General features: G+C 45.9%; 1 protein-coding gene across 1 annotated transcript in view; it reads left to right on the forward strand.

The window, feature by feature from the left end:
* plekhg4 (pleckstrin homology domain containing, family G (with RhoGef domain) member 4) overlaps positions 1-23,395 on the forward strand; it is a 47,526-nt gene that overhangs the window by 20,155 nt on the left and 3,976 nt on the right. Inside the window, exons 3-4 of the mRNA XM_078284317.1 lie at positions 18,185-18,382; positions 21,232-23,395. The exon at positions 21,232-23,395 is cut by the window's right edge and continues 354 nt beyond it. Coding sequence (XP_078140443.1) covers positions 18,185-18,382; positions 21,232-23,395 — 2,362 coding nt within the window. The remainder of the gene's footprint in view (positions 1-18,184; positions 18,383-21,231) is intronic.

Consider the following 23,395-nt stretch of genomic DNA (forward strand, 5'->3'; position numbering starts at 1 on the left):
CTCTGAGCAGAGAGCAGAGCGGGCCGCTGGGGGAGCAGGGAGCAAGATAACAGGCTTCACTTCAATCACTTCAACCTTTATTGTCCCCTAGTGGAAATCTTGTCTGCAGCCAGGGGTTTAAAAAGCATCCACTAAATAACAAAACCACAGTAAAACCACAATAAAAACAAAACCATGAAACACTAAAGCCACAACAAATACTCACGATACATAAAAAACATAAAAACATCCACAAACAGAGGAGTTTCATGTGCAAATGTTAAAGTGCTTCTTTCATGTGCAGATTTAATAGATTTGTGCCCACTGGGACAAATGAGTTCCTTGTCCTCTTAGTTCTCATGTTCAGCCCTCTGAGACGGCTGCTTCACCCCAGAAACCCTGCTGGCCCCTCATGATACAGCCTAGTCTGTTTTTATTAGTCACATTCAGATCTCCAAACCAGGCTACTATACATAAGGTTAAAACTGATTCAATAAAACTTTAATAAAACAAGTCATCATTTTACAGTTGACTTGAAAAGAGTTCATTCATTTTCCTCTCTGTCTCTGTTGCCCGTTTTTACAGATAGCATATTTTCCTCAGAACACAACTTATTGTCTACTGTGGTACTGAGGTACAGCTGAGGTACAGCTGAGGTACAGCTGTCTGTAATCTCAAGTCATGACTGAAGTGTATTCAGGGATAGGTGTTCACTTCCTAAAATCAATAATCATGTATTTGGTTTGTCATCGGGTGACAAATAGTAAGACCAGGAACTTTGTTTCAGGCACCGGCCCAATTCAATGTCTTACTGGCCCCGAGCCATCAGGCAGTCCTAATCGTCAAACCTGAGGTCAGAGGTCATCTTCACTGCTGTAATGGCAGCTTGTGTAAAGGAAAAGAAAAGCAGCTAAACACCAGGATGAGGTTTCCTGCAGCAGTGTTGAGCACTGGGCTCATACTGGAGGCTGTGGGAGCAGCCGAGATGAAGCCTTGTTCCCAGTAAACAGACTGTAACTAGGCCACAGTCGCATGTGGAAGCTGCCAGTGCAGTAATGGATATAGCAGAAGCCTCGCTGGAGCCCTGACTACAGCCCGGCCTCTCTGTTTTCACTCTCCGCACTATTAGCTGCTTCTAATGTTGGTGATACATGAGTTGAAGTTTATTCTGCTGTTGCACTTGTTGTGTGCAGTGTTTCTCAGTAAGAGCATCTATTAAATGCACAGATGAGTCCTGTGTGTTTGAGGATTCACCTTCTTTAACAGTTTCTACTTCCTAGATGAAAGGATTATTTTCCTCTTCACCAGTACTGCCTCGCCTTCATGTTAACCAGGTAGGGCAACAATGGACAAACTCAATTATTACAATGTAATGATTTACAATAATTTATTCAATTACTTACAATAATGGGATGAATATTAATTGACCTACTACAAAACCCTGCCAGCAGAGAGAGACAGAGAGAGAGACATAGAGAGAGAGAGGAGTGAGAGGGGGAGGGTCAAATGGTAGAATGACTGGCAGCTGGTGGGCGGGGCTTAGCATGTGAGAGCTGCAACAGTGAGTTAGAGTATAATCAGTCCTGACGGGACAGGGAGAGAGAGAGAGAGAGAGAGAGTGGAAAATGGTCTTACCTTGGAATACACAACAACACTCTACACAACATGGTGAGAAATTTAACACACACACACACACTCTCTCTCTCTCTCTTGCTCTCTCTCTGTTTCCAGCTCCAGCCACATGTAGCTTGTGTGTGTGTGTGTGTGTGTGTGTGTGTGTGTGTGTTTAGAAGCCAGGTTAGCAGTGGGGGAGGGGACAGCATGGACATTAGGGTTCAACCAAGGTGTACTCTTCAAAGGGCTTCTCCTGAGCTGTGTGTGTGTGTGTGTGTGTGTGTGTGTGTGTGAAACAGTCCCTTACTGTCAGTCCCTCTGTCCGGAGTAAAGCCAGAGCAGAGCCTGTAGTTTGGGTTTGGACCTGCAGTAGAGAGAGAGCAACCACAACCAAACTGTTGCTGCTATAGTCTATTTCTAGGTGAAATAGACCAAATGTCTTGCCAGCAAATAGACTTTCCTCCAGATCTGCTGCTCGGACCATTCCCATATGGCTGATTGTCACAGATTGTAAAATGTCACTCTTCTCTGTTCTCTTAAAATTGCAATTTTGTTGTGTTTTTTATGCAAAATGAATTTTGAATCTCAGGGACAGGAATAGGGAATTTTGAATTTGAATTTGGCATGACATGATCTGAGCCGTTGGTGTTTTCCTTAGCACCATTGTGCTGTATTCCTTGGTTATCAAAACACAGGTGCAGACATGTTTTTTTCAGTCCTGTCATGTTCTGTCATGTCCCATCCTGCCATGGCTGATCGGTATAGATCCATTCTGAAAATGTTCAGGGCGTTGAGCTGTAGATACATACCAGTTACAATACATACATACCAGTGTTTGGTGTTTTTATACAAATCTGAACAATTCATGTACATTTGGCCTGGATGAGTGAGAAACCAGATCCAGAACCTCAGTCGGGATGTCCCACTATGAATTAGCTGCTGGTTTGGACAGTAGTGGTCTCTGTGTTCCCTCAGCACTTCCTGTGGTCCCTCTGGGGTTCTGGCTCTAGGTGGCTCTTTTCTTGGCAGGTCAAAGGTCAGTGGTTCATCCTCTCCATCAGCTGTGTTGTCCTCTGAAGGTGGATGAGTCCCTTCACATGCGAGGTCAGTCTCTCTGTCCAGCAGGAACCTCTCCTTAAGGCCGGTTCTCCAACAGGAACCTCTCTCCTTAAGGCCGGTTCTCCAACAGGAACCTCTGTGTCCGGCGCTGGACTCTGGACTATTTTCCATGGAAAAGTGGTACTATTGCATGTTTGCAATTGTGCTGAGAACTTAAAATATTTCACTTTTTAATAAAAGAGTGTCCCGTGTTTCAAACAGCTTTTCAGTTATTCTCCTAGATAGCAGGAGCCAGGCCAAGTGTTACCCACAATGCATCAGTTTAGTGCTGCTAGCTAAATCAGGAGACAACAGTTCATCTGTTGAAAGCAGACGGAGGTTTAAAAAGACCTGAGGCTGTTGGTTTTGCTGGTGACTCAGAGTATTGTATTGCTGTTGTATTGATGGTTCAGTGTGTGAACCTGTATCAGCACACACACACACACACCTTAAGAGTGATAAAGTCACGTGTTTCCATAGCGTGTTAGTGTGTATTGTGTATCTATCCAGTTACAGGGTGTGTTGTCATGACTAGCAGAGGTTTTTAGTCCCATCAGCCTGTCTGAGTGGAGACGTTTTACTGAATGGAGGAATGCTCACTCAGATGTGTGGGGTAACTGTGTGTTACCCATGATGGTGTTTCCATATGAAACCTGAAGCAGCCGCCAGTCAGCCGTCATGCTGGTGGGATGGACAGAGCGCTGTGAGGTGAAGCTGGACTGATATTCATGCCAGAGGAGCCGGGACTCAACCTGATGATGTTATACCATCATGTCCGTGACCTTTAACCCTGTCTGTGTGATTGGAGGGTTGGACAGAGAGAGAGCTTTTTAAAAATGTACATTTTGTATAATGCCTTGGCTGTAGTTGTCTCTGATACACAGTTTTGCCACTAAAGTAACTGGATGAGAGCTGGGCCGAAAAGCTGCTCTGAAGCCTCTTCTTGTCTCATAAACAACAGCCACAAAGATAAGACTAAGAAGATTCTCTCTCTCTATCTATCTGTTTCTCTGTCTCATTTCATTTGAACACACAGTGACGGTGCCTGGCAGTGCAGGACTCAACACTGTCCTAAATGGATAGATGAAGATGATAGGGAAGGTAGAGGAGTACAGAGAGAAAAGAGACATTGATGGAAACAGGGATGGGTTCAAGCCCTTCCTGAATGACTGTAAATCAGGGATGTCAGGGCTTGTCAAAGGGCTGCTGGGAAGGAGAGAGGGGGTTTGGGGTCAGTATGAGGGACTGCTGGAATGCTCTGAGCACTTAGATAATGGACTCATATTGACGGATGGAGGGTCTAATGAGGTTATGGTTAAAAAGCTATGACACAAAACACACACAACATGAAATGGCATGACAGTGAGGCCTTGTGTCTTGTATTCACTGGCTGTGGTAGCTGTTCTGTCTCCAACACAGTGGTCATGATAGTGATTATTTTGTCCTTAGGACACCATGTCGCCTTTTCATCTGGACCTGAGAGGCACAATAGATGGATAATGGTTTGCATAACCAGAGCCTCAGATCTCAGCAGCTAATTGTCTGCCCCATGTTCAGCACACTGACCCACTCCCCATCACCTCTTTCACTGGAGGAAGCTGTTTTCATGCTGCCCCCCGGGTCAAATGTCAGGGAAAGGAACTTGCCCTTTGTACCTGCAGGCTACAATTCACCCGGAAAGGCTTGCCATTATTTCTCTGAAAAAAGCATTTCTCAAGACTTGTCACTTAAAGGAAATGTCCATTGTCCATGGTGTTGAGTCCTGTATTCCAGGGACAGGACGGTCCTGGGGCGATGCACAACAAAGTCTGGACCTTACAGTACTGAGGAGGCAGCACAATAGGGCTGTGTTACTGCAGATCCCATGGATTCCTGTGGGCATGTCATACTGCACTTCTCCCAGCTCATCTTCTAACACTCTGTCATGTTCCTGCTCCAGCCTGCAGTGAAACCTGAAGCCTGCAGCAGGAAAGACGACCCCCTCTCCGTTTGGAAAAACCCCTCCACCAAAACAGACACACCCAGCCATCTTAATTTACCACCCGTTACCAGAGATTCCCTCCTGGCCCGTTAAATTCCCTGACCTACTTCAGTGGGAGGCAGTGGTTTCGTCTCAGGGGGGCAAAAAATACTCAAGGGGCCCCACAAAATATATTTTATATTTTAGAATAGGGATAATAATGTCAAAAGAGCCTACAACGTTATTTTGATTGTCAAGCGTACATATTGCTACCAAATGTAGCAAGGTGATATTACACTCAGCATGTAAATGCAGGTTCAAATCACTAGACCTACAACTTCCACATACCAGAGCCATCAAAATAATCTCAATCTTCCCTCAAAACTGGATCACGTTTCTCCTGCTAGAGGGAACATGAAAAGTCAGCTCTCAAAATATCATCCATTAAAATGTATTATACACTGGCCTGGGTGAATACTTGATTCTGATTGGCTGGAGGGGTGTTGATTAATTTCATATAACCACACGGCTCTGACATAGTAGTGCTTATCACTGGTCTAAATTAATGCACCACATTGAGACTTGCTTATGAATTGAATATTGTTGTGTACAAGGGTGCCAGTTAGGAGATGGGCATCACTTGACACCAACATCATCTTTAGCAAAACCAGGAATACACTTATTTTAGCTTCAGTACCTTTCTTCACCATCACCTGAGGCTGACCCTCCTGTCTCCATCTGGCTCTGTTAAATAGAGTAGTGCATGTGTATTCAGAAGTCTTTTTAAATGACTTTATTCAGATTAACTCAAAGATTATATGTGATACACCACTGCAACATATGTATCTAACGTTAGTCAATCAAATAGATAGCTACATATTCCTTCACTTTCCGGTAGCAAACTTTACACTACAGTCATTTCAGTTACAAAGATGGATCATGTGAAAATGACAGTGACATTTCTGTCTGTTTACAAGTTAAATTTACTTGAACACATTGTTTTATCACTCACATTGGGTTGAAAATAAGACAGAATGTCTAGTTTCTTCTTTCCCGACATTTTCTCAACACAACCTGTCAGCTCCGCGGCTCAGATTAACCAGTCTGTGGCTGTCATTTGATGTGCGTTTGTTTAATGTTGCCTGGCTTCCCGGTTGGGTGGAGTTTTTAAGCATTGTGATTGGCCCGAAGGTCCAAACACCACACAAACTTTGGTTAAAAAACAAACTGAATCAATTGTTTAAGCGCCAAAAACTTGTACAACCACCGGTACTGCTCTGTATGTTTTTTTTCCAGAACCGGAACCAGCGTTCAAATTCACTCCCGGAACACGCCAATGCGGTCCTCGCACATTCCAAGTCTGTTGATCGGAAAAGATCAGGGGATCAGGGGGTCTAATGCAGAGACATAGCAGTGTGAGATAGCAGTGTAACAGTGTAGAGATAGCAGTGTAACAGTGTAGAGATATAGCAGTGTATCAGTGTAGAGATATAACAGTGTAACAGTGTGAGATATAGCAGTGTAACAGTGTGAGATATAGCAGTGTAACAATGTGAGATATAGCAGTGTAACAGTGTAGAGATATAGCAGTGTAACAGTGTAGAGATATAGCAGTGTAGCAGTGTAGAGATATAGCAGTGTAACAGTGTGAGATATAGCAGTGTAACAGTGTAGAGATATAGCAGTGTAACAGTGTAGAGATAGCAGTGTAACAGTGTGAGATATAGCAATGTAACAGTGTAGAGATATAGCAGTGTAACAGTGTGAGATATAGCAGTGTAACAGTGTAGAGATAGCAGTGTAACAATGTGAGATATAGCAGTGTAACAGTGTAGAGATATAGCAGTGTAACAGTGTGAGATATAGCAGTGTAACAGTGTAGAGATAGCAGTGTAACAGTGTAGAGATAGCAGTGTAACAGTGTGAAATGTAGCAGTGTAACAGTGTAGAGATAGCAGTGTAACAGTGTGAGATATAGCAGTGGAACAGTGTAGAGATAGCAGCGTAACAGTGTGAGATATAGCAGTGTAACAGTGTAGAGATATAGCAGTGTAACAGTGTAGAGATATAGCAGTGTAACAGTGTGAGATATAGCAGTGTAACAGTGTAGAGATATAGCAGTGTAACAGTGTAGAGATAGCAGCGTAACAGTGTGAGATATAGCAGTGTAACAGTGTAGAGATAGCAGTGTAACAGTGTGAGATATAGCAGTGTAACAGTGTAGAGATATAGCAGTGTAACAGTGAGATATAGCAGTGTAACAGTGTGAGATATAGCAGTGTAACAGTGTAGAGATAGCAGCGTAACAGTGTGAGATATAGCAGTGTAACAGTGTAGAGATATAGCAGTGTAACAGTGTGAGATATAGCAGTGTAACAGTGTAGGGATAGCAGTGTAACAGTGTGAGATATAGCAGTGTAACAGTGTAGAGATAGCAGTGTAACAGTGTAAAGATATAGCAGTGTAACAGTGTAGAGATAGCAGTGTAACAGTGTAGAGATATAGCAGTGTAACAGTGTGAGATATAGCAGTGTAACAGTGTAGAGATATAGCAGTGTAACAGTGTAGAGATAGCAGTGTAACAGTGTAGAGATATAACAGTGTAACAGTGTAGAGATATAACAGTGTAACAGTGTGAGATATAGCAGTGTAACGGTGTAGAGATAGCAGTGTAACAGTGTAGATATAGCAGTGTAACAGTGTAGAGATATAGCAGTGTAACCGTGTAGAGATAGCAGTGTAACAGTGTGAGATATAGCAGTGTAACAGTGTAGAGATAGCAGTGTAACAGTGTAGAGATAGCAGTGTAACAGTGTAGATATAGCAGTGTAACAGTGTAGAGATAGCAGTGTAACAGTGTAGATATAGCAGTGTAACAGTGTAGAGATAGCAGTGTAACAGTGTGAGATATAGCAGTGTAACAGTGTAGAGATAGCAGTGTAACAGTGTAGAGATATAGCAGTGTAACAGTGTGAGATATAGCAGTGTAACAGTGTAGAGATAGCAGTGTAACAGTGTGAGATATAGCAGTGTAACAGTGTAGAGATATAGCAGTGTAACAGTGTAGATATAGCAGTGTAACAGTGTGAGATATAGCAGTGTAACAGTGTAGAGATATAGCAGTGTAACAGTGTAGAGATAGCAGTGTAACAGTGTGAGATATAGCAGTGTAACAGTGTAGAGATAGCAGTGTAACAGTGTGAGATATAGCAGTGTAACAGTGTAGAGATATAGCAGTGTAACAGTGAGATATAGCAGTGTAACAGTGTGAGATATAGCAGTGTAACAGTGTAGAGATATAGCAGTGTAACAGTGTAGAGATATAGCAGTGTGACAGTGTGAGATATAGCAGTGTAACAGTGTAGAGATATAACAGTGTAAGTGTAGAGATATAGCAATGTAACAGTGTGAGATATAGCAGTGTAACAGTGTAGAGATATAGCAGTGTAACAGTGTGAGATATAGCAGTGTAACAGTGTAGATATAGCAGTGTAACAGTGTAGTGATATAGCAGTGTAACAGTGTAGAGATATAGCAGTGTAACAGTGTGAGATATAGCAGTGTAACAGTGTAGAGATATAACAGTGTAAGTGTAGAGATATAGCAGTGTAACAGTGTGAGATATAGCAGTGTAACAGTGTAGAGATATAGCAGTGTAACAGTGTGAGATATAGCAGTGTAACAGTGTAGAGATATAGCAGTGTAACAGTGTGAGATATAGCAGTGTAACAGTGTAGAGATAGCAGTGTAACAGTGTGAGATATAGCAGTGTAACAGTGTAGAGATAGCAGTGTAACAGTGTAAAGATATAGCAGTGTAACAGTGTAGAGATAGCAGTGTAACAGTGTAGAGATATAGCAGTGTAACAGTGTGAGATATAGCAGTGTAACAGTGTAGAGATATAGCAGTGTAACAGTGTAGAGATAGCAGTGTAACAGTGTAGAGATATAGCAGTGTAACAGTGTAGAGATATAACAGTGTAACAGTGTGAGATATAGCAGTGTAACGGTGTAGAGATAGCAGTGTAACAGTGTAGATATAGCAGTGTAACAGTGTAGAGATATAGCAGTGTAACCGTGTAGAGATAGCAGTGTAACAGTGTGAGATATAGCAGTGTAACAGTGTGAGATATAGCAGTGTAACAGTATAGAGATAGCAGTGTAACAGTGTAGAGATATAGCAGTGTAACAGTGTAGATATAGCAGTGTAACAGTGTAGAGATAGCAGTGTAACAGTGTAGATATAGCAGTGTAACAGTGTAGAGATATAGCAGTGTAACAGTGTAGAGATAGCAGTGTAACAGTGTGAGATATAGCAGTGTAACAGTGTAGAGATAGCAGTGTAACAGTGTAGAGATATAGCAGTGTAACAGTGTGAGATATAGCAGTGTAACAGTGTAGAGATAGCAGTGTAACAGTGTGAGATATAGCAGTGTAACAGTGTGAGATATAGCAGTGTAACAGTGTAGAGATAGCAGTGTAACAGTGTGAGATGTAGCAGTGTAACAGTGTAGAGATAGCAGTGTAACAGTGTAGAGATATAGCAGTGTAACAGTGTAGAGATAGCAGTGTAACAGTGTGAGATATAGCAGTGTAACAGTGTGAGATATAGCAGTGTAACAGTGTGAGATATAGCAGTGTAACAGTGTAGAGATAGCAGTGTAACAGTGTGAGATATGGCAGTGTAACAGTGTGAGATATAGCAGTGTAATAGTGTGAGATATAGCAGTGTAACAGTAACAGGATCATAACTTAATTATCTCTGAAGTAGAATTGACAATGTCAGAAGGAGCGATCATAATTAATCAATGCATTTATTTAAGGTATGACACGGGCAGAAATTGCAACCACAATCAGTAACATACTTAAGTTGTGATCTTGAGAAAAAAATTGTGATCACAAGAAAGCAAAGTTCGATTAAGTCGCGATCTCGATATAGCAGGATTAACAAATTTATAAGCAACGCCGACCACGTTCTCTTCTGTAGTGCAGTGGTGGGCGATAGACTGATTATTACATTAATCTATTTAAACCAGGTTATTAGAGAATTTGAAGTATTTCAAAACATGATCAAAATATTGCCTTAAGCTGATTGCTCCCATTAATCAAACCAAGAGTGTTGGTGTGCATGTAAACATACTCAGTGTAGAGATATTAGTGTAACAGTGTAGAAACAGCAGTGTAACAGTGTAGAAACAGCAGTGTAACAGTGTAAGCCTCATTGGAATATATCCTTTGGAGCAACATACTCTTGTCAATCAGAGAAACATTATTGGGAAGATATGAACGATTCTGTATTCACTTCCTTTCACTATGTGTGTTTGTTGAATCGTAGCTGTTCCTCCTGCCTGACCTCATGTTGTCACTTCCTGCTGAGCTGGCAAACTCCCACGTAAGCCACGACTTTCAAATATCTGTAGCCCAGACTTCAACCGTCCAGGAGCACAGGTGTTGTGGTGAACGAAGCCTTTAATATGGACGAGGACGATGACTTTCTACTGTGTTGAATCAGGAGCTGTGTCAGATGGTACCAGCTAAAAGCTAGCTTCACCTCAGACAGCCAGCTCTTTGTTGGTCTAATCGTCGTCATTTGAACTTTAAGACTCTATCCATTTCAGCTCTTTCTCTGAAAGGCTGAAAACATCTTCTTCCATACTTGGGGAGGCAGCCAGGCTGACATCCCTATTCCTGTCCCTGAGATTATGATTTCTCCTTTTCAGGAGATTTTCAGATTTCTTTGTAGAAGAAATTCCCCTCCTGAAGTATTTTTTGTTGCAGCCCCACTGAGCCCCTCAGAGTGTTGGAGATTAGCTCCCTGCTCAAACCAAACCAAGTCCCACAGGGATAGAGGCATTACCTCTTTATTTTCCACAATGGACCACATTAGAGTGGCCTTGAAGTCAGGGTATTTGTGGCTGCCTGGTATGCACAGCTGGGCTCAGCCTATTGAGCTGCATTAGGAATAATTCAAAGACGGCTCTGTATGAGGGCAGCGTCTGGCAACCTGTCAGCTCTCTGCCTGAGAAACACACAAATCTAATCTTCTGTTTAGAAACTCGCTGGATGTCAAGGTCATCGCTGTACGCTATCAGTCTCAGCACTTTGGCGCTCACTTCAAAAAGAGCCTGTCAGGGCTGGACGTCTTTGTCTTCCCTCATGGTGAGAGGTTGGTGTTTGCAGGGCATCGTGGGAAGGTTGGACCACCCCCAACAGCCTCAGCTGCTTAAAAGTCTTATAAAGGTGTGAACTCCTGTGAAAACGCCGCCGAGGCGTCAGAAACAAAGAGGACAGGCAGGTTGAAGGCCAGCCGTAAAGAGGGTCTGGGTTTAGCAAAGGACCCCAGCCTCGCTTCACACTGAGCCAATAGCTGCAGTCAAGCTGAATACTTTAACAGACACTCACCCCGAGGGCCTGGAGTGTTTGATTTCCTTTTGGAGAGCCTGACCCTGTTTCACGCTTTCAGGCTTTTCAGGCTTTTAAATTGCTCAATGTGTGTGGGTGCACTGTTTGTTCATGCTGAATTACCTTCACTTGATCCAGGAGTGACGAGTCTGCGCTGCGGCTCTGGATGTGTTCTGACAACATCGGTATCTGTAGCATTCCTGCTCTTTCTTTCTAACTGTTATCTGTGGAACCATCGCTGCCTGGTACGCTGTTTCACACCTCATGCTTTCACCCGAGCTCCCAGTCGGCAGCATCTGTAGCCTTATAGGTTTACTGTTGTGGTTTATTGTGGAAAAGGCATACTCAGTCTGTAGCGGGGGTTGCATCAGTTTCCATTCCTACTCTTCAGTCATCATGTAAGATAAGATAAGATAGATGAAACTTTAATGAGTCCTGTGGGGGAGTTGTGTTGTTGCAGCAACAAATGGCAACAAGTTACAGCAAATAAAAAAAAAAGAATAAAGAATATGAGTGCATGCAAAATAACAGCAGTGGAACTTACTGAGACACAATGAATGCAGAATATGTACAATATGAGAATATACCCAAGTATATGCAGTATGAAATAGGTGGACACAATATAAAAATATCGATACATAAGCAATATATGACAGTGTGAAGGATATGGGACTACTAAGAAAACATGTAGACGTGCCTTGTAAAAAAAAAAAAAAAAAAAAAGAAAACTATACACCCTATCAGATATATTACTTTACAAATGTACGTAACCAGTGTACAAGAAGTGCAGATTTGGATATGTGCATTACTGGCTCACCTAATCAAAAACTCCAAAGTACATAAACATGACTGCACCAGTATTCCCCTCCCAGTCTTCCCTCTGGGGAATCAGATGAAGGAAAAATGTCTAAATACGGATCTGGTCGGCTCAGATGACATTTAGTCGTTGTGACCTCAGGCTGTTTTTAAGCTGCAGGTAGGAAGAGCAGCGCTGGAAAACACAACAGCCTCATTTATTTCACTGAAGGGAAATTGATCTGAAGGTGAGAGGAAAGCATCTGCTGAGCTCCACAGGAACAATGTCCCTTATCAGCTTCCATCCACTGGCTGCAGCTCAGAGAGAGATTAACACAACTTGACACAGTCCAACCAGTCTAAAACACACACCTCCTGTACCAGTCTAACACACACATACCAGTCTAACACACACCTCCTGTACCAGTCTAACACACACCTCCTGTACCAGTCTAACACACACCTCCTGTACCAGTCTAACACACACCTCCTGTACCAGTCTAACACACACCTACCAGTCTAACACGCACCTCCTGTACCAGTCTAACACACACCTCCTGTACCAGTCTAACACACACCTACCAGTCTAACACACACCTCCTGTACCAGTACAACACACACTTCCTGTACCAGTACAACACACACCTACCAGTCTAACACACACCTCCTGTACCAGTCTAACACACACCTCCTGTACCAGTATAACACACACCTCCTGTACCAGTCTAACACACACCTACCAGTCTAACACACACCTCTTGTACCAGTCTAACACACACCTCCTGTACCAGTCTAACACACACCTCCTGTACCAGTACAACACACACCTACCAGTCTAACACACACCTCCTGTACCAGTCTAACACACACATCCTGTACCAGTCTAACACACACCTCCTGTACCAGTCTAACACACACATCCTGTACCAGTCTAACACACACCTCTTGTACCAGTCTAACACACACCTCTTGTACCAGTCTAACACACACTTCCTGTACCAGTACAACACACACCTCCTGTACCAGTACAACACACACCTACCAGTCTAAAACCTTCCTTTTTTCTTTTTTCTTTTTTACTTTTCTTTCTGACGGACAGCTGGCTCGTTCTGTCACTGGCGTTGGGGTCAAAGGTCACGTCTCCTGTGGGTCCCTAGCCGGTCCTGCTGAATGCTGAGCCGGAGCTCCTCCTTCCCCACGCCATGTCCACATGAGGGAAGACTGATTGGTTACTAAAGAGGTCATGACCTCTGCGTTCGGAAACCATGGACCTCTCATGCCGTGTGTCTGTTTAAGCACGTGAACGGCCTGAAGGCGGCTGACGAGGATCCGTACAAACCAGGGTTAGAGCGATATATCGGGCCGATACTGGTCATTTATTAAATGTCAGATATCGGCCAGACATGATGGATATGATACTGTCTGTTTGATTACAAATTTATTGTAGAATTGATCAATACTGCACTGATTGTCTATGGGACGCCCTTAACCCGAAATTATTCTAATGCGAGATTTTGATTGGATTACACACAAGTATGCATGAATATAATATATATATTCATTTTCATCTTATTAGAGAGTTTTAGTGTCCTGTGATGGTCTAAAGGCTGTTTCAGAGGCTTTTCCAACCTGAAAAGAATAAAATTGACACTCTTGAAACTTTTGGAATTTTTGGGCATGAAAGTGGTCGCTTTTAAAGATACTGAATATCTGCACAAGATATTGCTTCAGTCCAAAAATATTATGTCAGTCTTCAAAAACCCATATGGGTCGTCAAACCCTAGTTAGCAGAAACCCTGTTGTTCCCTCTGCCTTCGTCCTCCTGAGCTGGTTATCCCAGCGCCTGTCCTGATTGGCTGAAACCAGGCAGTCTGATGGTAAAACAGTTGGTTGGGTGAGTCATGGCCCTCCAGGGAGAGAGGCTGACATTGACTATTCATTAAAGTGAGAACAACCTGCAGAGATGGGATTAGCTAATCTAATATGCTCCATCTGTCTGATTAAACCAGTAAACCTTTCTCTACAGGCCACAGCGGCAGATGCAACCCCAAATACACTAGCCACTTTCACCGTTTCACCAGCCAACTAGATGTTTGCAGTAGAATAAGGTTGTTACCTGGAGAGTACCAGCCAGAGTCTTTCCTATACAGGTAGGAAGGTTTACATTTATACAGTTTGGAAGTTTTCCTTATCAGCTGCGTGGCTGTGTGAAGCCACAGTGCAGGAAGGGACATCAATCCACTGGTTTACTGCTCACTGAATTATCTCTGCTGTGACCTCTGACCCTTGACCTCCTTACTATTGGCTGCTTGTATTGCCTGTATGATCTAGCAACTGCAGCTTATTCTGCTGCTGCACTCTGGCTAAGAGCTTCAGCCAAGTAAAAAACTTTAAACGAATCCATTCATCCATCCATTTTCTATACCCGCTTACTTTAAATGAATCAGAAATTGAAAAGTAAGTGACTTTTATCACAGAAGCCCGGTCTGTTCAGGATAATGAAGCCATTATTCAGCAGGGCCTCAGTGTGGGTGGCCTCTCCCATGGGAACCACACTCAGCCTGCTTTGATGTGACACCCCCCCCTCACCCCTCACCCCTGCTCACCCCTCCTCACCTCCTCACCCCCCCTCACCTCCTGGCCAGGTCAAGCTGCTATTTTAATACTGTAATCCATACCTACAATTTGATTTAACATGTTCAAGTGTTGGAAATCGCCGTTTGCAACTTTTATGTTAACTCCCGCCCCCCTTAGTTACTGTTGCTATGTCCGACAAACTTTGCAGATGGAGAAAGTAGACCGATGCTAAGCACGGATTGGTGGATCGCTAAGTCAATAATTATTTCGAAAAACAGTCAATTGTCAGTTGTTTATGCCATATTTCCATATTCTTATTTCTGTTCTAGGTTTATCTGCCATGTTGTGGTGTTTAGGGTCAGTTTCAGCAGAGAGGTCAGGGTTTCAGAGCTGACTGCAGGAATATCACTGCTGTATTTCACTAACATTGTTCTCTGAAACATCTCACATCTCATATCAGACTTCTGTGAGTGATGGTGTATTTTTCCACTCGGTTTAAAAGTGCTAGTAACTACTACTGCTAGCATAGCTCCTTCCATCCATCCACCCTGACGAACCCAGCCTTCCCTCCAGACAGCAGTATAGGACACAGTACAGCTGTTATAAACAACTCACGCACACACACACACACACACACACACACACACACACACACATCAGGGCAGGACAAGCCTGTTGTCATTACCTCCCATCTATCTGGTTTTGATTACCTCTCTGGTTACATACTAACACTGGCCACAATATAACCACCCAGTGTAAACCTGTGTGTGTGTGTGTGTGTGTGTGTGTGTGTGTGTGTGTGTGTGTGTAGTGTGTGTGTGTGTGTGTGTGTGTGGCATTGAAAACAGTATGGTTAGCAGATGCTGCTGGAATGAAGTGTTTACTCCTGTAGACACCTGGAGCGTCCTGAGGCTGTTTGGCTGTTTTCATTACTCTGCTGTACTAGTTTGGTGTAATTTAGTCTCATTTAGTCTAGTCAGTCAGTCAGTCAGTCAGTTAACCAGTCAGTTAGTCAGTCAGTCAGTCAGTTAGCCAGTCAGTCAGTCAGTCAGTTAACCAGTCAGTCAGTCAGTCAGTCAGTCAGTCAGTCAGTCAGTCAGTTAACCAGTCAGTCAGTCAGTCAGTCAGTCACTCAGTCAGTTAGCCAACCTGGGCCAAAACAACTCACTGAACTGCCCGCTCAGCAGAATCCGTTACCATTTCTAAAAATCTTTTACTCCGTGTCATGTGAGCGTGACAGATATGTTTTACATGTTTTTTTGTAACATCTGATTTTGCTTAGTTTAGATTGTTTCTGCTTGTGTTTTCTCATTTTAACACAAAACAGCACTATATGAAACTGTGTTGACTTTAGCAACCATACTATGCTCAGGTGCCTTTCTGTTTGCATGAGTAGACAGTTTGAACTGATAATACATGTGATGTTGTGATGCTTTACAGCAGTACCCCCCCCCCCCCCCCCCCCGTCATCTGATAGCCTGGTGCTAATATTGGCCTCAGTTGTGAGTGACTCCTGCCTGGCCGAGTCACATCCAGAATATTCAGCGCCACATAGACAGAAGGGCAATCCTGCCAACAGGGGGCTGTTGCCAGGAGGCCAGGGCTGTTGCTATGAGACCAGGGCTGTTGCCAGGATATCAGGGCTGTTGCTATGAGACCAGGGTTGTTGCCAGGAGACCAGGGCTGTTGCCAGGAGACCAGGGCTGCTGCCAGGAGACCAGGGCTGTTGCTATGAGACCAGGGTTGTTGCCAGGAGACCAGGGCTGTTGCTATGAGACCAGGATTGTTGCTATGAGACCAGGGTTGTTTCTGGGAGACCAGGCTGTTTCTGGGAGACCAGGCTGTTGCAATGAGACCAGGGTTGTTGCTGTGAGACAAGGCTTGTTGCTGGGAGACCAGGTTGTTGCTATGAGCCCAGGCTGTTGCTAGAGGACGGGGGCTACTGGTTTTAGTGTGGCTGCTGTGCGTCCAGACAGCTGAGGCTGTCATTGGGTTTCCATAGACTCTACTGGGAAGCCGATATATCAGGGTGAAGTCAGCTAGTCTGCCCTACTGGCGGGGGTGGTGTGTGTGTGTGTGTGTGTGTGTGTGTGTGTGTGTGTTGGGGGGGGGGGGCTGGACTACACTGAGAGACTTAAACAGAGGGTGGACAAAATAACAGAAACACCTAACAATATATGAATATGGAGCACAGCCTCGATCCTGCTGTCATCCTGCATCCTGTGCAGTGGACATTACAGCTTTCTTCTAGAAGGAAAGCCTCCAGTTCTTTGAGGGATGAAGGACTTGGAGAACTACTTCCACTAAGCTTCAGTGATGTTTAGACCTGATGAATGGGGAAGCCACTCAGTTTAGCAGTGTGTATGGGGCTTTATCGTCTTTGATGGGAACATCATGAGGGAACCTGGCCTTGTAAAATGGCCTCATATCACTTGGCCTTCATACTGTATGTGCCAACAGAACACAGGAAGGAGGGCAAGACAGAAATACATGGCTCCAGATAAACACAGCACGCAGATGTATGTCATCACACACGCGTGCAAAACACACGCGTATCGAGGCCAGGCTGGAGCCAGACGGTGTGTGAGGCCTGATATTTTTACCAGACCGGGCTCTGCTGTCTCCAGACCAGTGGATCCAGTTACAGCCCCGTTCTCACCGCTGCAGACGGGGCTTCCCAGCCACTCCTCCAGGGCCTGCTGGGCTCGTCCTTGGTGGTTGGATTGAAATGCTGAACTTGTTTTGTCTGTGCGTGTCAGCTCAGTGTGGGAGCCAAAGCAGCACTGGCAATACTCAAATCCAGGCCAAAAACAAATCTCTCTGTGTAAACTAATAATAGCAGCTGACTGTGTGGACTAATGTACAGTATACGCAAATGTGTAGACTAATAATAGCAGCGGAGACTGTCAGCAGTCTGCAGGATGCTGTAGAGCTACTTGAAAAGGATGGTCACTGTGCCTGTGCCTGGTCTGTTGTACTGGGTTAAACTGGGTAATACTGGTGGAGCTGGTAAACGAGTATCTGTCAGTTGACTGCAACATCCACCCCTCCTCTAATGTCCAAACCAGGACTGACGCTGGCTCTGTCTGCAGGCTGATGTTATGCAGCAGCCAGATAGGAACAGATGAAATGCATGAAATTCATTTATGGATCCGTCACTCTCTGTTCTTTGGCCGATTGGAATGTGAAACAGAGACGTGATGTTTTTGATATTGGTGGATAATCTGTAAACACAGAAACATGAATCTCAACACGCACAAGCTCCTTGCTGTTGCTTTTTCTTGTATAACTATGCTTGCTAGCCAGCTAAAATATCAGTATCAGGATTCACCCTTTGAGTATTGTGTTTCTATACAACAACCTGGAAGACCAGTCACCAGACCAGACTAGCTTCCTGTAGCTGCTGTCATACAACTCTGGAAGCTGTGTATGAGTGAAATTAGCTGCTCTTCAGTTTTGAAAATTGAGACTAAAGGTGAGCTCTGTCTTTGCCGTCTCTGATAGTTTAGTGAACAGTTAACGGATAGTTCTGTATACTGCAGGCCGAAAAAAGTTCAGAGGTTTACATTTTTGATGTACGAAAAAATAGATAACACATGGGCTCAATCTGTTTTTGACGGATACAAAATCTCTGTCTGGCTGCCGCCTTAGAGGGAATACAGTATGAATGAATGACAGTGGAGCTACAAACTTGTTGCAGAGTGTTGCATTCTGACCCTCCTCTTCCTCCTCTTCCTCCTCTTCCTCCTCTTCCTCCCAGGACTCTGAGTCTTTGGACCGGTGTATCCAGAGCGCTCTGTCGGCCCTCTACCCCCCCTTCCAGGCCACATCATCCACTGTCCTCTGTCAGGTCCTCAACGTGGTGGAGAGCTGTTACCGGGGAGACGGCCTCCGCTACCTAATCCACTTCCTGCTGCCCTCAAAGCACTTCCTGCAGAATCTCCAGCAAGATGCCTGTGTGAGTATCACTGGATCAATCTGACTGTAGGGGCTACCATCCTATCTATAGGGGCTAACATCCTGTCTATACAGGCTACCATCCTGACTACACGGGCTACCATCCTGTCTATACGGGCTACCATCCTGTCTATAGGGGCTAACATCCTGTCTATACAGGCTACCATCCTATCTATAGGGGCTACCATCCTGTCTATACAGGCTACCATCCTATCTATAGGGGCTACCATCCTGTCTATACGGGCTACCGTCCTGACTATAGGGGCTACCATCTTATCTATACGGGCTACCATCCTGACTATACGTGCTCCGTCCTGTCTATAGGGACTACCATCCTGTCTATACAGGCTACCGTCCTGACTATAGGGGCTACCATCTTATCTATACAGGCTACCATCCTGTCTATACGCGCTCCATCCTGTCTATAGCGGCTACCATCCTGTCTCTTCAGGCTACCGTCCTGTCTATAGGGGCTACCATCCTGTCTATACGTGCTCCATCCTGTCTATACGTGCTCCATCCTGTCTATAGCGGCTACCATCCTGTCTATACGGGCTAACATCCTGACTATAGGGACTACCATCCTGACTATAGGGGCTACCATCCTATCTATAGGGGCTACCATCCTGACTATACGTGCTCTATCCTGTCTATAGGGACTACCATCCTGTCTATAGGGGCTACCGTCCTGACTATAGGGACTACCATCCTGTCTATACGGGCTACCGTCCTGACTATAGGGGCTACCGTCCGTTCACATTGCTCCTCTTAGCAGCATCATAAAACAAAACTCTTATTATTCTTCTTCTGTTTCTCATTTTAATCGAGGCCGACCTCAATCAAATTGCTTTGGAGGCTGCTGAAGCCAGAGAAATTCACACTTGTTAAAAGATGCTCATGCAGGTTCAGCAGCACGGCTCGGGATTAGTCATATAATGTGAATGCCTCTGATTGGCTAGTGCGCTCACTGAGCTCAACGGATCTGTCTGTGATTGGTTACAATGCTCATTTGCTGTTCAGAGCAGTGGTTTAGAGCAGCTTGAAACAAAGTTATAAAAACTTGATTTTGACACAGCGGGAGTAGCCTTTTAAATGGAATGCAGTAATCGTATATTACCATAATCGTAATTGTGCAGCCCTACTCTAGACTGCACTAGGCTGCTTAGGGCCGGTTCACATGCCGTGTCTTTTGCGTGCTCAAATCCATTATTTTCAATGGGGGCACGCGGCAGATGCACGCAAACGCGAGGACGATGCGCGTTGGGACCGCAACCATGGCGCGCTGAGATAAAAATAAATCAACTTTTTGGAACACCGCAAGCGCACCGCATGTCACGTAGTCTGAAAGCCTGAAATAAGTCTTGAATCGCTCACCATCCAAACGAAGGTCCAAGATCTCCTGGTGATATTTTCCGTACTCTTGTATTTTTGCGGGCTTGGAGAGACGGATGCATTCATGGCGAGATCTTTTTCTGCTCCATATGTAGATCAGGAAGTAAAGCTACTACGACAGTTTTACTGTGATGGTAATCCATTATTTCAGATAACTACTAACAAAGTTTGTGTGAAGTTGTTGTCTTTGGTTGCTTGGCAACGCCAGGCGCACCCGTAGCGCAACCGTCCAAGCGCACTTGATAAAAGGATGCAGTGCGCCTCGCGTTTTCCAAGCATTTTAGAGCGCTGCATGTGAATTGGCCCTTATGCTTCATTCTCACAATGAATCTTGAGGATTCCCATTTGATCTCACTGGCCAAGTCACCATCAATGCATATTCAGTTGGCAAATAAACTTCAAGAATCTTTATCTGTCCTCCGTCCTCGGTATTCTTTTGGTAGATATTACACCAAATGCGTCACGGAGAACACAAGAACGCACAAGAACACTTTGATAAAGACCCTCTGTCTCTCTGAGTCATCACTTTGCTCAGTGACTGACTTCCTCTCACCGAGGGTTAGTCACAGTCTGTCACACCTTTCTCTACTTTATCAACATCTCTTGTATATCTCTGTCTCTCTCTCTCTCTCTCTCTCTCTCTCTCTCTCTCTCTCTCTCTCTCCCTCTCTCTCTGCTCGTGTCTCTTCATGCCTGTGAAACAGCATGCGTGTCTGGCACATGTGTCATGTTTGGCTCAGGTGACTGTTGGATCATCAGTCATCTGGGCGTCGCCTCCGCCCACAGACAGCCGTCACATCGGCAGGCAGAAACCACCTCTGTGTGTGTGTGTGTGTGTGTGTGTGTGTTTGGCCTGTTGATCTGATTATTGACTGTAAATGTCCAACCTGGACAGCATCCCAGAAACGTGTTAAGCTGTGTTTCACTGTTCGGTTAAACTCTTATTATATTAGCTATTCCCCTTCACACACACACACACGCGCACACAGACACGTTTCTACTGATCATATTTAATAATAAATAATAATGTATTTTATTTGTACTGCACTTTTCATTCACAGTGAATCTCAAAGTGCTTGTAGGTAGGGAGGCGCATGTCCGTTAATGCATTTGTAGGTGAGTAGCAGGACTCTGTAGTCGACCCTGAAGGAGACAGGGAGCCAGTGCAGTGAAGACAGAGTCGGTGTTACGTGTTCATGTGTTCACACTGCCATCAGGATCCTGGCAGCGCTGTTCTGGATATACTGGAGCTTCTGGATCTCCTGCCAGGAATCCACACTTGGATGCTAACTTTTCTCTCCTCTCCTCTCCCCTCCCCTCCCCTCCTCTCCTCTCCTCTCCTCTCCCCTCCTCTCCTCTCCTCTCCTCTCCTCTCCTCTCCCCTCCTCTCCTCTCCTCTCCTCTCCTCTCCTCTCCTCTCCTCTCCTCTCCTCTCCTCTCCTCTCTCCTCCTCTCCAGTTGCCGTACTGTGGCTTGTTGTTTCGTCATGAAGGCTGGCCTCTGTGTGTCCATGAGAAGGTAGTCGTCCAGCTCTGTCGTCTGGACCAGCGCCTCCTCCGTCCAGGAGACTTCTACCTGCTGGTTTCTCCTCCTCCTCCTCCTCCTCCTCCACCTCCTCCTCAAGCACACAGCACCTCCTGCAGGAGCAGCGTTAGCTCCTCCCCCCGCCTGCTCGCCTGCAGCCTGTCGGCCGGCGGCCGGCATGTGGAGGAGCTGGAGGTGTCGGAGCTAGCCCTGCGCTCGCTCTTCAGCATGGCCTGGCTGGACTCCGTCAACAGGGAGAGGGAGAAGCGAGGAGCGTCCCGGCTGGAGCGCTGCCTCCTCTCCGCCCACGGAGACGTCTTCCGGGTCCCCTGGGAAGACCTGGTCTACCCACAATTCATCAGCCGGCCCAAGGCCGCGCGCAGGGAGGACAAAGAGGCGTCCGCTAAGGACGGGGATATGTTGATCGACACGTCAGAAGACCGATGTGAAGATAGAAACTCGAAGAGTAAGGATGCAAAGCTCCTCCCATCCTGTCGGAGAAGCGACCAATCCCCAGCGAGCAGCGAGGAGTCGGACTCGGAGGGGGAGTACGTGGAGCTGGTCAACATGCCGCTGCCCCGCTTCTCCCCGCAGAAAGGCTCCTTAACCCAGTCTATCAGCCTGCAGCGCCGAGCCAGGACTGCCACACACACCGCTGCTGCCGACACACACACACCTCAAACCACGCGCACACACACTGCTGCTACCACACACACACCTAGACCCGCACCTTCCTGCAGGCCCGCCTCCCAGCCGGGTGTTGACAGCAGCTCCCACACCAGGCTGTGCTCCAGGCTCATCGAGGAGAACCTCAACCACGACTCCTACCGCTCCGTCATCCTCACCCCCATCGCCCCCATCACCCCCACCTCCCCCACCTCCTCCTCTGCCCCTCCTGCGGCCAGGAGAGTGTCCGGCGGCCCGGCGGAGCGCTGGACGTCACTGGACTGGATGGAAGGTACAGATTCAGCCCAGAGTCTGAGTCCACAGACTGAACCTGAGAACTGCATGGAACAGAGAGAGGAGGGCATGGAGGAGGAGGAGCGAGAGGAGGAGGGAGAGCTGGAGGAGGAGGAGGAGGGAGAGAGAAAGGAAGAGGGAAAGCTGGAGGAGAGGCAGGGAACGAAGGATGAAACTGTAGTGCCAAACACACACATGGTGGAGGAGGGAGGAGCGGAGGTGGAGGACGAGAGAGGAGAGGAAGTGGGAGAGCTGGAGGAGGCGCAGGGAAGGAGGGATGTAGTGCTAGTTGAGATGGAGGGAAAGAGGGATGAAGTTTTAGTGCCACACACACACACAGCAGAGGAGGGAGGAGAAGTGGAGGAAGAGAGAGAGGAGGAGGAGGGAGGGGTAGAGGAGAAGGGAGGGGAGGAGGTGGAGGTGGAGGAAGGGGAGGAGGGAGGGGAGGAGGTAGAGGTGGAAGAGGAGGTTCAGGTTATTATTGTGCAGCAGAGTCAAGAGCGGAGGGACGAGTCACATTCAGAGAGAGGAGGAGAGAGAGAGACACACATAGACACTGAAGCTGACACACACTCCAACACACACTCTGAGGACTGTCACACACCACACACACACTCTGAGGACTCTCACACACCACACACACACACTGAGGACTCTCACACACCACACACACACACTGAGGACTCTCACACACCACACACACACTCTGAGGACTCTCACACACCACACACACACACTGAGGACTCTCACACACCACACACACACTCTGAGGACTGTCACATACCACACACACACACTGAGGACTGTCACACACCATACACACACTCTGAGGACTGTCACACACCACACACACACTCTGAGGACTGTCACACACCACACACACACTCTGAAGAGTCCAACACACCACACACACACTCTGAGGACTCTCACACACCACACACACACTCTGAAGAGTCCAACACACCACACACACACTCTGAGGACTCTCACACACCACACACACACTCTGAAGAGTCCAACACACCACACACACACTCTGAGGACTCTCACACACCACACACACACTCTGAAGAGTCCAACACACCACACACACACTCTGAGGACTCTCACACACCACACACACACTCTGAGGACTCTC

The sequence above is a fragment of the Centroberyx gerrardi genome, chromosome 1 (assembly GCF_048128805.1).
Source record: "Centroberyx gerrardi isolate f3 chromosome 1, fCenGer3.hap1.cur.20231027, whole genome shotgun sequence".
NCBI lineage: Eukaryota > Metazoa > Chordata > Actinopteri > Beryciformes > Berycidae > Centroberyx > Centroberyx gerrardi.